This window comes from Caloenas nicobarica, chromosome 1 (genome assembly GCF_036013445.1).
Source record: "Caloenas nicobarica isolate bCalNic1 chromosome 1, bCalNic1.hap1, whole genome shotgun sequence".
In the NCBI taxonomy this organism is placed as follows: Eukaryota; Metazoa; Chordata; class Aves; order Columbiformes; family Columbidae; genus Caloenas; species Caloenas nicobarica.
Window position 1 is genome coordinate 68,230,375 of NC_088245.1, and position 12,951 is coordinate 68,243,325.

Here is a 12,951-nt window from a genome sequence, read left to right on the forward strand (position 1 = left end):
CTATATCCCTCTCATTTTCTTTCACCCATTTCCCTGGTGGTTGCTTTTTGGAGCAGCATTTGTCCCTGCAGAGCCTGCACAGGCTCCTGCTTACCGATGGATGGATGTGGCAGGAAGGGGAGGCAAGAGATACAGATGTCCCCAGCTCTTTGTGGGGCTGCCTGTCGTGGCTGTGGCCAGAGATGGAGGCTGCTGGGGTCCAGCTCATGGTTTGTGCCAGCGCAACTCCTACTGCCAAGGCTGTGCTGAGGATAAGCCCTTCGGGCCACCTCAGGGAGGATGGGAGATGTGTGCATCTTGCAGGGCTGTGACCTGTTGGGTTAACCATGGGCCCCAATAGCGATGCTGGGGAAGGGGTCACAGCCCCTGGATTCTCTCCAAATTCATGCTCCTCCTGTTGCTCCTCCATGGCCAGCGAGAGTTGCTGCTTCCCAGCAAGAGGGGAGGGCAACTGTGGGCCTGCTAAATATTATTTGTTCCCCTTATTTATTTTTTTTCCCAGCAAGCCTTTAACTCAACCCTGTGCGCTCAGTTTGTGCTGTTGCTGGCCCCCCACTTTCCCTTTCTGAAGAACGAGCGTGTTTGTTTTCATGGCGGAGGGTGACCCGCTGGGTCTGTGCGTGGCTGTGCGTGCCGGTGGGGCTGCGGCCATCACCCTGTGCTCGCTCCCCCATCGCAGCCTTGCACCCTGGCCCAGGACTCCGTGCCCCCCAGCACTGCCAGAGGGTCTGTGGAGAGTCTGCAAGCCCAGGCACCACTGCTGGCCTTGCCTGGGGGGCAGAGGGCAGGTACTGGGCAGGATGGAGGGAGTGCTGGCAGCTCCCGCAACATGTTGGAGGATCTCAGGGCTGGTGTCCTCTCCTCCACCTTGCCGGAGCAGTTGCATCTGCATGGGGTGAACCACAGCTGTATTTAACTTGCGGGGCTTCCTCCTCCTCCTCCTCCTCCTCTCTTGACTCTCGCCAGCCCTGCTGGTGTGGGATGCAGGCGGCTGGCCAGCTACAGCCACACAGCCCTGCTGAGTGTGATCTCAGTGCTGACATAGCAGGAAGGAAAAAAAACTGTCTTTCTGTCCACTTGCAAGCAGCTGGGCGAGGAGGACCATAAAGCCCAGCTTCCCAGGCAGCAAGGACTATCCCTCAGAGCATCCCTCACCCCTCTGCACCACCCTGGGGTGGGCAGCTGTGCTCTTTGGGATGAACCAGAAACTTGTTTGCTTTCTTGTGGTGTTTAAAGAAACCTCAGCAAGGGGCAGGCCCTCCTGGGTGTGAAACATCCCTGTAGGTTTGCGGGTGCAGTGAGATGTGTGGGTTACCTGAGGTCAGTGTTCACTGGTGGGGCATCGCAGGGGCCTTCAGTGCAGTCACAAGGAGGATAACTGTGGAACAAAGACCCAATCTTTGATTCCTAAAGAACTCAATCACAGAATCACAGAATGGTTTGGGTTGGAAGGGACCTCTGTGGATCATCTAGTTCAACCCACCTGCTAAAGCAGGTTCACCCAGAGCAGATCACACAGGAATGCATCCAGGTGCGTTTTGAATGTCTGCAGAGAAAGAGACTCCACAACCTCTCTGGGCAGCCTGTTCCAGGGCTCTGGCACCCTCAAAGTAAAGAAATTTCTCCTTATATTCAGATGGAACCTCCCATGCTTCAGTCTGTGCCCATTGCCCCTCATCCTATTGTTGAGCACCACTGAGAAGAGTCTGGTCCCATCCTCTTGACACTCACCTGTGAGATATTTATAAGCATTGATGAGATCCCCTCTCAGCCTTCTCTTCTCCAGGCTGAACAGACCCAGCTCTCTCAGTCTCTCCTCATAAGAAAGATGCTCCAGACCCCTAATCATCTTCATAGCCTGCTGCTGGAGTCCCTCCAGTAATTCCTTGTCCTTCTTAAACTGGGGAGCAGTACTCCAGATGCAGCCTCACCAGGGTGGAGTAGAAGGGGAGGACAATCTCCCTCAACCTGCTGGTCACGCTTTTCCTAATACACCAAGGATGTATTTTCCAAGCTGCTAGGGCTTGGAGCTGGGAGCATGATGTTTGGCTGAGCGTAGGGCAGGCAGAAGGAGCCAGGAATGCTTTATGGAAACATCAGTGGCTCGTTCCCACCCTCCTGGGGTGAATGGGGATGAAGGAAAGCATTGGCCTGGGCTGTGCAGCATGGTGGTGGGCTCTGTGTAGCTGGGCCCCAGGGCTGCACAGCCCTGTGCTCTTGCAGTGCTGAGGGACATGGACTGGGTCTTTGGGCTGGGGCCTGTGGGCTGGTCCTGAATGAAGGGGGAAGGCAATAATCTGGAAATGGTGCCCTGGGCATCTTGAGGTGAAGTCTTAGGAATCAGGATCTTTGCTTTTAAGGCTGGGCTGAAGCGATGTGTTTGCATGGTGCAGCGGGTGGCTGGTGGGTAGTGCCAGTGTCATGGGCTGAGCTGTGATGCCAAGTGTGAAAGAAATGCTGGTTGAACTGCAGCTGAAGACTTGGGTGGTTTTTGCTCTCTGCTCTGCATTATGCCAAGAGTGACCCTCCACGCCGTATGTACCCACTCCTTGCTATATCATCTCTGCTTGCTGATGGGAACCGTTCAGCACTTCTCAGCATGGCACCTGTATTTGATGCATGAGATGCACTGGGGTTCAATAACATTTTGTTCAAAACCAGCCTTTACTGTTACTTGTAAGTGCTTTGAGATCTTCCTAAGGAAGGATCAGTTTTAGTACAGGGAGCTATTAAATTCCAGTACATGTAATAAAGCGAATATTGCTGAGAAAATTAAGGGGCGAAGGAATACCTCCTCTTGTAGGTTATAACCATCTTGGATAACAGCAGCTCAGGTGTGAAGACTTTGGCTGAAAACAGAGAGTAGGAGTTTATTACAAACTGGAGTAAACAACATGTTCAAGGAAATTAAATAAACCATATGGTTTATTTAATTCATAATTCAAACTGCAGACAACAATTGAATCAGAATACCCATGCTGCCAATGAGCCAGCAAAATCTGAACAGGATCAACTTTACCACCCTCTTTGGGAGCAGGGGCCAGAGAACAGCAATGTGCTCTTACCTGCAGGGGAAAGAGAGCCCTGCCTGAGCCCAGCAAGCACCTGTAGTCAAAGTGGAAATATTAAAATAACGAGGGGCTGTTGATCAGCAGCACAGGAGGGAAAGAGGGATCCTGGAAGAGGTGAAAAAAACCCACTTCTGTGAGTCACTGCAGTGAGAGAAATGAGCACAGGCAGCAGGTTGGGAAGAGAAGATGTGGGTTGCTGTTTTCTGAAGAGAATGGTCTGTGCAGCCCCCGTGAGCCCATGGCGCTGTGTGGGCAGTGGTGCTTCTCATGAGGGGTTTGAGGAGGAGGCTGGGACAGGGGTGGGCTGAGGTCCCTTCTGACCCCAGTGATCCTGCAGCCCTGGGACTTGCTGCTGCTGCTCGGCTTCATCACTAGTGGGTCAGGACTGCCCATGGCATCAGTCTTGTTGCAGTCCATCCTCATTTGGGAACTGCCAGAGGGCTGGGAAGGACACAAAGGTGGTTTGGTCTTTGCCCTAAGAGCAGCAGTAACCTTTTAAAGTGGGAAATAAAGTGCATGCAGCCTGAGCTGGTGCTCACAATCATGCTGACTAAGCAGGATCATAAACTCTGCAGGCCAGGTTTAGCTTTATTTACACTGCTTCAGCCACGGTCTGCCTTGCTTCAAACGGAAGCGTATGCAAAGGCCAGTCCTATAGTCCCTAAAGACATCTCTTTGGGGCTGGGCTCCCACAGTGTGCACCCCATGGGTGTTGTGTTCAGCAGAGGGGGAGCCTGTGGCCCCCATGCTTATCTCTGCTGCACAGTCAAGGGTATCGCTGAATTTTAGAAATGAGCCAGCTGATGAACCACAGAGCTAATGAAGCTTGGTGTCTTGATACTTGGCTTCTACCACGGCTGGTAAAGCATCAGTTCTTTTCCTACCCTTGGGATATTTCCCATGCCTCCTGCCTCCTCCCATGCCTCCTGTGATTGATCTGATATTTAACACTGGTTGGCTCCTCCTCCCTGTAGCTTTCTGCTCAGTGGAGATGCTGAGTTCCTGTCTTTTTCCTGTTCCCTGGCTGATGTGAGGTTCATAGGTAGTTGATATCTTTGAAGTTTCTACGAACTGTTAAATCTTGTTGAAACTTGTCAGCTGGATCCAAAGTTATGGCAAGTGTGGGGTAGGCAGTTTGATGGCAGAAGTTTTGTGATTTTGACAAACTGAAATACAAGGGGTCCAAAAAACATCAGAGAGTGGGATTTGAGCTTGAATTTTATGCAAAACCAGAGTTCTAGCAATGAACAGCAAAACAAAAAGCAAGCCTACAAAAGTTTCCACCTTGATCTGTGCAAAGATGCTTTAATTATGGATGCAGAGGTGTTGGCTGGTCCAGCTCACCTTGGTGCCTTGCTGTGCCAAAAAAACAGCTGAAAAGTGAAGGCTGTGCCCTGACTGCCCACGAGCACAGTGAGGCTTTAAGAATCAATTATAAAAATGGCTTTGATTTCTTCCAGTCTTTTTGAAATGCAGAACTGAACTCTTGCTTTCTAAACCTGCCTACCCACTCCACTCCTCCAAAAAGAGTAAAATAAACCCAGGTTAATTACTTTTTCAATTTCCCAGTGCCCAGACCTAGCTACCCTGGTCCTACCTCATCGTTTGTGCTTTCCCATTCTACAAATCAGAGCTTTGATCTGACTCCCTGGCAAGACAGTCAGGGAGAGCAGTTTCACCCAATCTAGCTCTAGCAGGGCTTTGCTTTCTCTCCCCGTGGCCCATGCTGCTGGGTCTTGCAGCAGCGGGCAGGGAGAGGTTTTGTTCTGTGCAGCTGTCCCTTGAGCTAAACCAGAGTGTTTTCCAGAAAATCAGAGCTAATGGGTTCGTAACATCCCTTCATAAGTCACATCAGCCTGGGAAGGAGAAGAGGTAAAGACTAAAGAAAACCTTTCGCCACACAGTTACTTTTTGGCCATTATGGAAGAGGAAAGGCAGAAACGTGCATTGGTGAGGATGGCCTGAGGAACAGGGGTAGTTGGGCAGGTGCTGCCCAGCTGACCATTGCCTCAGGACATGAGGTCTTGGCTGACAGGTACAGGTGTGATTCGGAGTCATCAGAAGTGCTGTGGTACTTTCCATTGACTTCTGTTCTTCTCAAAGGGGATCCTGGGGCAAGGCTGGTGTTTGTCTGGGGGCTTACCAGCACTACTACTCTGGGGAAGGAGCGTATAGCCAAATGAAGACTTCTCTCATTAACGTTTTCCCAGTAATGCTTTTCTGCTGCTTTTCTTTCCTAACTAGCTTCTCTTTTGTCTCTAGAATGTGGCTGCCCTTCAGCATTGGTTGAATGACTGTCTTATCTCTATTTTATAAACCCCTCAGGAAGAAAGATCTTAGAATACAGAGGATTTAATTAATAATCTTTGTCATTGCTTCATTCCTTACTGTTGGTTCCTGCTTTTGCTGTTCTCTGCAAAAGGCAGTGGCAGTGGTCACATTGGTGACTGAACACAGCTAGGCTTTCAGATAAAATTTGGCATTGACAAATATCAGCCTCGGAGCACTGGTTCATGTTATTGACAGTGAGAGGAAAGCGGAGTTCAAAGGCGTCTCATGGGACTAACAGCCTTCTTGTATTTTCTTTTAAGAGCTGTCTTTTGGAAACAACTCTGTTTATTTCTAGTACTCCTCTCCTCCTCAGTTAATATTATTTTAAGCTTTGGAGCCTCTAAACTAGGTCTTGGAGAGAAGGGCCACCACCAGAAGCTGTGTGTGCCCATGCCACCCAGTGGGAGACCAGTCTTGCCCAAATCAAGTCCCCCTTCTCTGCTGGCAGAGGGCTCCTTCAGCTCTTGTGGAAAGTGTTCATCTGATCTCTTGTGGCCAGGAGGCTCTGGAGAGTCACAGGGATCTGCAGATTTGTCCAGGGAAGAAAGAGATGATGATGATGAGCTATACATGCTGTGGGTTTGCAAGGGTCCTGGTGCATCCCTTCCCCTCTGGGTGCCTCACTGAGCACTGTAATTCCTGGTGTTGTATAACCTGCCCCTAGAAAAGGCTTGTCTAAGTCCTGGGTATTGCTGACCTCCTGATCCCTGGCCTTTCTGCTGGTTACAGCAGCCCTTGGGATTTCTGCCTCTTTGCATCTGTGCAGTGTCTGTGCTGGCCTTGTCTTCTCACCTGTGTTTGCATCTCCCTTGCAGGTCTGGATGGATGCAGGCACTCAAATCTTCTTTTCGTATGCAATTTGTCTGGGATGCCTGACAGCTCTGGGCAGCTATAACAAATACCATAACAACTGCTACAGGTAACTGGAACACCAGGCTGCTGCCTAGAGCGTTCCCCTCCCTGGACATCAGTGCACATAAGCTGGTGAACTCCTGGAGGCTATTGGCCTTTTGAAGTGTCATGTTTTCTGTTTCTACTCAAGGCATAAGAAAATTCTTTGAGGTGTTTTCTGTCCAAATCCAGCTCTCTGTGCTTTCTACCCAAAGGAACTTTCTCTCCATGCCATGGATGACAAATCCCCTCTTCCCCATCAGCTGAGACCCAGAAAAGACTGATCTTCTTCACTAGCTTTGTGTCCCCAGCCACACCACAACCTCCCCTACTACACGGGTGCATGAGTAGCCATAGGGGAAGCAGAGCTGTGAGATCTAATGGCTCTAGACTAGAGTCCTTTCACCTTGTGATTTATCCTTCCTAGGTTCATTTGGACCTAGTGTCTTGCACAGTTGCCAGTGCTCTGGGTTCCTATGTGCTATCTATGATCTACACATAAGTCTGCGGATAGGACTGCTGTTTCTTGCATGCTGTCCCTATCCTGGACTGCCTTTGAACAGAAATGAGCCAAGTTGCCAAACAGAATGAGGCTGTCAAGTTGAAGTGGTCAGGTGAAAATAATCTCATTGTGCTGTAGATGTGTCCAGGATCTGGAGCTGCATCCCCAGGGGTAAAAGGCTAGTGTGAGTGGAAGAGACCACGTCTAGCTAAAACTACCCACTTCCCTTCCCACTCTTTCTCTACTGACTGTGTTGCTCCTGGCACTGGGTTCACCTCCCTTCTTTTAAATTCAAAACTGTGGTTGTTGGCATGGAAGGTCCAGGCAGACCATGGGCTTCATGTTCCTTGCTTGGAATCTTTCTCTCTCTTCACCTTAGGAGAAGTTCACTCCTCCTGTAGGGATGCCTCTCCAACAGCAACTGCATTGGGACTCCTCTTCCTTTTCATGTCCATTCTCCTAGATGCAGTTTTGAGATAAAAAGCTGCAGAAAAGAAGAGATGATGGATTGGTCTCTGGCCTGCTGCATGTCCTTGAACACTAGCCCTTTGCATCTCCACTCTAGACATGTAGCATGGAGATGATGACAGGCTGCTTAGCAGAAAGGTTATAAAGAGCTTCTGTAGCTGCCCCTGAGAGTGCTACAGAAAGTGGAGAGGTGTCTGTTTGTACACAGACCCTTTGTGTTATTTGGATTTGCTAGGGAAATTTTTCTTAGATTTGGTGTCAAACCTCTGACTAGCTTGTTCCCAGGCATGGACCCATTTTTAAGGGGTGGTCAAATACTGGCCCAGGTTGCCCAGAGAGGTGGTAGATGCCCCTTCCCTGGAGACATTCAAGGCCAGGCTGGACAGGGCTCTGAGCAACCTGATCTAGTTGAAGACGTCCCTGCTCATGGTAGAGGGTTGGACTAGATGACCTTTGAATGTAGGTTCCAACCCAAACCATTCAAGGATTCTATAATTAAAGAGTTGGTCCTGTGCTCTGCAGCCTTGGTTTTGTTAGGAAGACAGGACCAGGCTTTAATAGGCCAGATGGCCACAAGCATGGTGCCCCACTCAGTTATCCCAGGCCAGGTGTAACCTTTGGTGACCTGGAAGAGGAAAGGATGCAGGCAGGAGGGACCATTGTTCATATGGCAGTGGCCCAAGATGGCACCAAATGGCACAGACCAGACCATTTGTTGTTTTCTGGGAGAGTAAGGGATATCACCGGGGCTCCTTTTCATGCGAAAATATGGAGAGACCTCTTCGCTCTGGCCATTCTGCAGATGTTACCATCCACCATGACACACCTTCCCACCCACCAGGTAGGACTGGGGAGCACCTCCCAGCCCAAGCCTTTCCAAGGAGGATTTGACCTGTCGTGCATACATCCAAGGGAAAGATGGAGAAACACCAGGAAGGAAGAGGAGCCATTTGAAATAAATGAGAATTTGTATAAAATGGCTGTGAACATAATTTGAATGGAGAACAGGTAGTTTATAGCAATCAGAAAAATTAGGTTCTGGCTTGGGCTTCCCACTGGGTTACCTGAACGTGGTAGAGTGTGACCCTCCTTACTAGCCAGGAGATTCATGGGGACTCACCCCATCGGCCTCTTTCAGTCTCTACTGCCTTAGAAACCAGGTGCAAGGGCAGGATAGTGGTGTTAGGTGCTGTGCAGTCCTTGACAATGAGAAGAGCTGTGCTTTGGAAGGAATAATCTGAATTTGTATGGCACAGGGCCTCTGCCTGAACTGTTCTCTCTCTCTCTACGAAAGGTTGCAGGCCATGAATAGACCTAGTTAATGTGCAGGGAGGAGCATGAAGCCCCTAAAATGCTAGATACCTAAAGACTGATACAGAAAATCACACTGGATTTGCAGAGTAGGATTTAATAAAGTCAGAATGGGCAATGAAATGCCAGAAGGGCTGTATTCAGTTTGGTTCAGAATATCCTGGAAAGATGCTGCAAATGTTATTGTTGTCCCCAGGGCTGCATTCACAAGAGAACTGGGGAGACTGGAGCGTGAAAAGGAATTGGATAGATAAGAGATGCTTAGTTTAAAGCATAGATGGGTGAGAATGAGATGAAACAAAGACAAAAGGGAGTAGATCAGAGAAAATAAATTGGATGGTGCTGTTCATCTGTTTCTCATAATGTGAGGACCAGGAGATATCTGGGAACCAAGGAGATTGTCACTGGTCTGAGAAATCTATTAAGGAAAAAAAAAAAAAACAAACCATGCCCCCTTCTCAGCCAAAAATAATCTCCGGTACTCTCTGCTACAGGAGGGACCAGGGGAGAGAGAGAGGAAACAAGACAAAAATCAGGCATTTAGATGTTTAGGAAGACTACCTCATGAACGAGGAGCTTAGGTGAGGAATGCATCTTTATGCTGTCTTTGGAGAAGGCTTTCCCTGGGTGGGCTCCTGCTGTGTTGCCCACCCTGGGGCATCCTCCTGCAGCTCCTGGTGCTGAGCTGAGCTGTGGGGTGCTGGGAGAGAGGCCCTGCTGTGGGCAGAGTAGCTGGGGTGGAAGAGTGGATGTTGCCTTGGCAGGGTCTGCCCTGAGGTGTGGGTCATACCTGGACCCCCACCTGGCTGATGCTGTGCCCCCTCCTCCCAGGGACTGCGTGGCCCTCTGCTTCCTCAACAGCGGCACCAGCTTCGTGGCCGGCTTTGCCATTTTCTCCATCCTGGGCTTCATGGCAGAGGAGCAGGGTGTGCCCATCGCTGAGGTGGCCGAGTCGGGTGAGTGGGGACCACGGTGGGATGGGGCTGTAGGGGAGCTGCTGCTTAACCCCTCCCAGCAACGGGGGCATGCCTGGAGGGTACTCACCTTGTGCCAAGTAGTGTTGCAGCTGCAAGTTTCCATCCTGGCGGGCAGCTCTGCTCTCTGCCTTCAAAAACCAGGGAGAGATGAATGCACACACACTAAATATTAAGATGTAATGGCCATGTCTTGAGGTCACTCTAAGCTGCCTCGGAGGGCAAGGGTTAGGCAGTTGCTGTCAGTAGCGGGGGATGAGGTGCCTGCATGACGTACACCCAGGCTTGTGCCATGCTCCTTGGGGTTCAGAGGCTTTCCCCAGCTCCCAGCCCTCATGACAGCAATCCGGCCAGAGCTTTCTGTGTCCCCTTTCTCTCCCTGTTGGGCTTCTCCACCCCTCCAGGAGCCTGGGTTTCAGGCACAGCACTGGTATAACTGGAGCAAGAGGCTGCATGGCTGCAGGCTGTGCTTTGTCTGGGTGGCTGCCCCAGGCAGCTCTGCACCAGCTGTGCCACTGCCATGCATCCCTGCAAACATCCAAGGCCAGGCTGGACGGGGCTCTGAGCAACCTGATCTAGTTGAAGATGTACATTCTCATGGTAGGGGGGTTGGACTAGATGACCTTAGAAGGTCCCTTCCAACCCAAACTATTCTATGATTCTATGCTGTTGCCCACTCTGAAAGCCCCTCTCCCCACAGGGCCTGGCCTGGCATTCATCGCCTACCCTCGGGCAGTGGTCATGCTGCCTTTCTCCCCGCTCTGGGCGTGCTTCTTCTTCCTGATGGTGGTTTTGCTGGGACTGGACAGCCAGGTAAGGGCAGAGGTGCAGGGTGATCCCCTGCCAGACAAAAGCCACCATCTCTTCGCGAGAGGCTTGAACTTGGGTCGGGGCAGGCAGTGGGGCTACGGAACTATCTGTCAGGGTGGGCTGACAGATATGGGATCTCTGCTCTTTGCAGTTTGTCTGTGTGGAGAGCCTCGTCACAGCTATTGTGGACATGTACCCCACCATTTTCCGCAAGAAGAATCGCCGGGAAACCCTCATCCTGCTGGTCTCCATCCTCTCCTTTCTGGTTGGGTTGGTGATGCTCACGGAGGTATTTTGGGCTCAGACTCCCTGCGTGGTGCTTGCTAGGTCTGAGTGCTCCCCTGGCAGAGGGCGGGGGTCTGGTGGGTGGTGGGGTCCATGCTGGGTGCCTGGGGGAGGCTGCCCTTCCCTCCCCATGGCGTTTGTATTTTCCCTTCCAGCCCTCACCCTCTGTGCCAGTCACAGTCCTGATGCTTCTCCTGCCAAGACTGATAATTTGAGCTCTGGACAGCCCATATTTTGGCAGTGAAACACCCAGGCTGCCTGCCTTGGGGCCCACAGTGACAGGTGCTTGCAAAACTGCATACACAGCTTCTTCCCTCTGCAAATTAGGGGGCTGACGTAAATCAGATGCATTGTGTCTCTTAAAGGGGTTTCCACCCTCGCTTCCAGCTACAAGAGTTGCTTTGGTTTTGTTTTTCTTCTAAAACATCTCCATGATCCCTGGCAGTCACTGCCCTGCCCTGGAATGAAAGGTTGTAGAGACTCCTGAGAGCAGGGTGGCTGCATGTCTCCATCGGGCCTTGAGCACAAGGGACATGGCCTTTGCTGTTGGCTAAATCCTTGCCCCAGAGAGAGAGAGAGAGATGCCTGCAGCTCTGAGGTAGATGTGGAGTTTGTTTCCTGCTGTGGCTGGAGCTCTTTGCCTGTGCCTGATTCCTCTCCTCTCTCTCCCTCCCCATCTCGCCCTGCTGCCTGCTTGGCCATTCCCAGGGTGGGATGTATGTCTTCCAGCTCTTTGATTACTATGCTGCCAGTGGCATGTGCCTGCTCTTTGTGGCCATCTTCGAGACCCTCTGCATCGCCTGGGTCTATGGTGAGTATAAACTGGGAGGGGGTCCCCAGCTCTGGTCTCTCAGACTCTCGCTTGGTCCATCCTCAAAATGCTGGTCTGTGGCTCATCTTGGCAATTGCTTCACACTGCAAGGCAGACCTCTAAACCCTTGCTTTGGTGCCTTTGGACACAGCTAATGGGGGCTTCCTCACAGCAACTCCCTGGGAGATCTACTTGGCAGACATCCCCAGTATGTTCCTATGTGCCCCTGCTTTTGAGTCCCTCCTTCCTTGGGGACTTGGAGCCGGCTGGGAAATCTTTGCCCAACCTGTGTATAGAGGAGTCTGAGATCTTCAAGCACTTTTGAGAGCCACCTCTCAACCTTGACATTCACAAGGGACAGGTAAAACCTGTGTTCAGGTCCCAGCCTGGGAGATGCTGAGGGCCTGGCCCTGCTTGACCCACTGGGCTGTTCTGGAGTGGAGAGGATGTTAGTCCAGGACAAAGAATAAAGCTGGTCACACCCCTGGTAAGCTCCCCAACAGGGCTGTCAGCTATGCTGAGGTTACTGCCTCACCTTCTGGGGACCACCCAAACAGTGGTGATGCAGGAATCTGGACATGCCGACACTGCTGCCCTCCTTCCCTGGTAGCAGCAAGGCATCCTTCCTCTCTTCCCCAGGTGCTGAGCGTTTCTACGATAACATTGAAGATATGATTGGCTATCGGCCGTGGTCCATCATCAAATACTGCTGGCTTTTCATCACCCCAGCGGTTTGCTTGGTGAGGGCTCCCAGGACGGGGGTGCTGTGAGGAGGAAGATGAGTGGAGCTGGGCACCTCTGAGATATAGATACCTGCATTATATGCAGAGGGATGTGCATTCGTATGGGGGGTTTTGTGGCCTGTACTATGGGAGCCTGTCGTTCTGTGTGTTTGTGGCTTTGGAGGCCAGGCGTGGGGATAAACAATGGGGAGAGGGACCCTGCTCAGCAGTGACAGAGGCACCTGCTGGTGGGGCAAGCTCCTTGCTGCCTTGCCCAGTGCTGCACATGGGGGCTGTCCCAACAAAGCTGGCTTGACTGGTGTCTCCTCAGTTGCTGTTCTGAGAGCTCTTTGTTACCATGAGACTCTGTGCGGGTGTGGACTCACCAGGAACAACTATTTTGACTAACGGTGTTGGTTTTCTTGCTCTTTCTCTCTTGGTCTCTTCTACCTTTCCAGGCAACCTTCCTGTTTTCTCTGATCAAATACACCCCACTGACCTACAACAAGAAGTATGTGTACCCGTGGTGGGGAGACACGCTGGGCTGGCTGCTGGCCCTCTCCTCCATGGTGTGCATCCCTCTCTGGATTGTCTACAAACTCTCCAGCATCAAAGGTTCCCTCAGAGAGGTGAGGCTGGTGCTCTGGGACTGGGCATGGGCTGTGCTGTCATGTTGAAGTCCAGCCTTGCAGGGAGATCATTTGTGTGTTGCAGGTTAATTAGCAGGGAGCCTAGAATAAATCAATTTAATGAGTTCATCGCTATAACAGGCTTG

The 12,951-nt window shown here is 51.2% G+C and overlaps 1 protein-coding gene across 2 annotated transcripts in view; it reads left to right on the forward strand.

The window, feature by feature from the left end:
- LOC136000013 (sodium- and chloride-dependent GABA transporter 2) overlaps window positions 1-12,951 on the forward strand; it is a 31,521-nt gene that overhangs the window by 17,233 nt on the left and 1,337 nt on the right. For both annotated transcript variants that reach the window (XM_065654845.1, XM_065654070.1), the window contains 7 exons: window positions 6,218-6,321; window positions 9,406-9,530; window positions 10,249-10,361; window positions 10,510-10,647; window positions 11,352-11,454; window positions 12,094-12,194; window positions 12,635-12,805. In XM_065654845.1, the coding sequence (XP_065510917.1) occupies window positions 6,218-6,321; window positions 9,406-9,530; window positions 10,249-10,361; window positions 10,510-10,647; window positions 11,352-11,454; window positions 12,094-12,194; window positions 12,635-12,805 (855 nt within the window). The remainder of the gene's footprint in view (window positions 1-6,217; window positions 6,322-9,405; window positions 9,531-10,248; window positions 10,362-10,509; window positions 10,648-11,351; window positions 11,455-12,093; window positions 12,195-12,634; window positions 12,806-12,951) is intronic.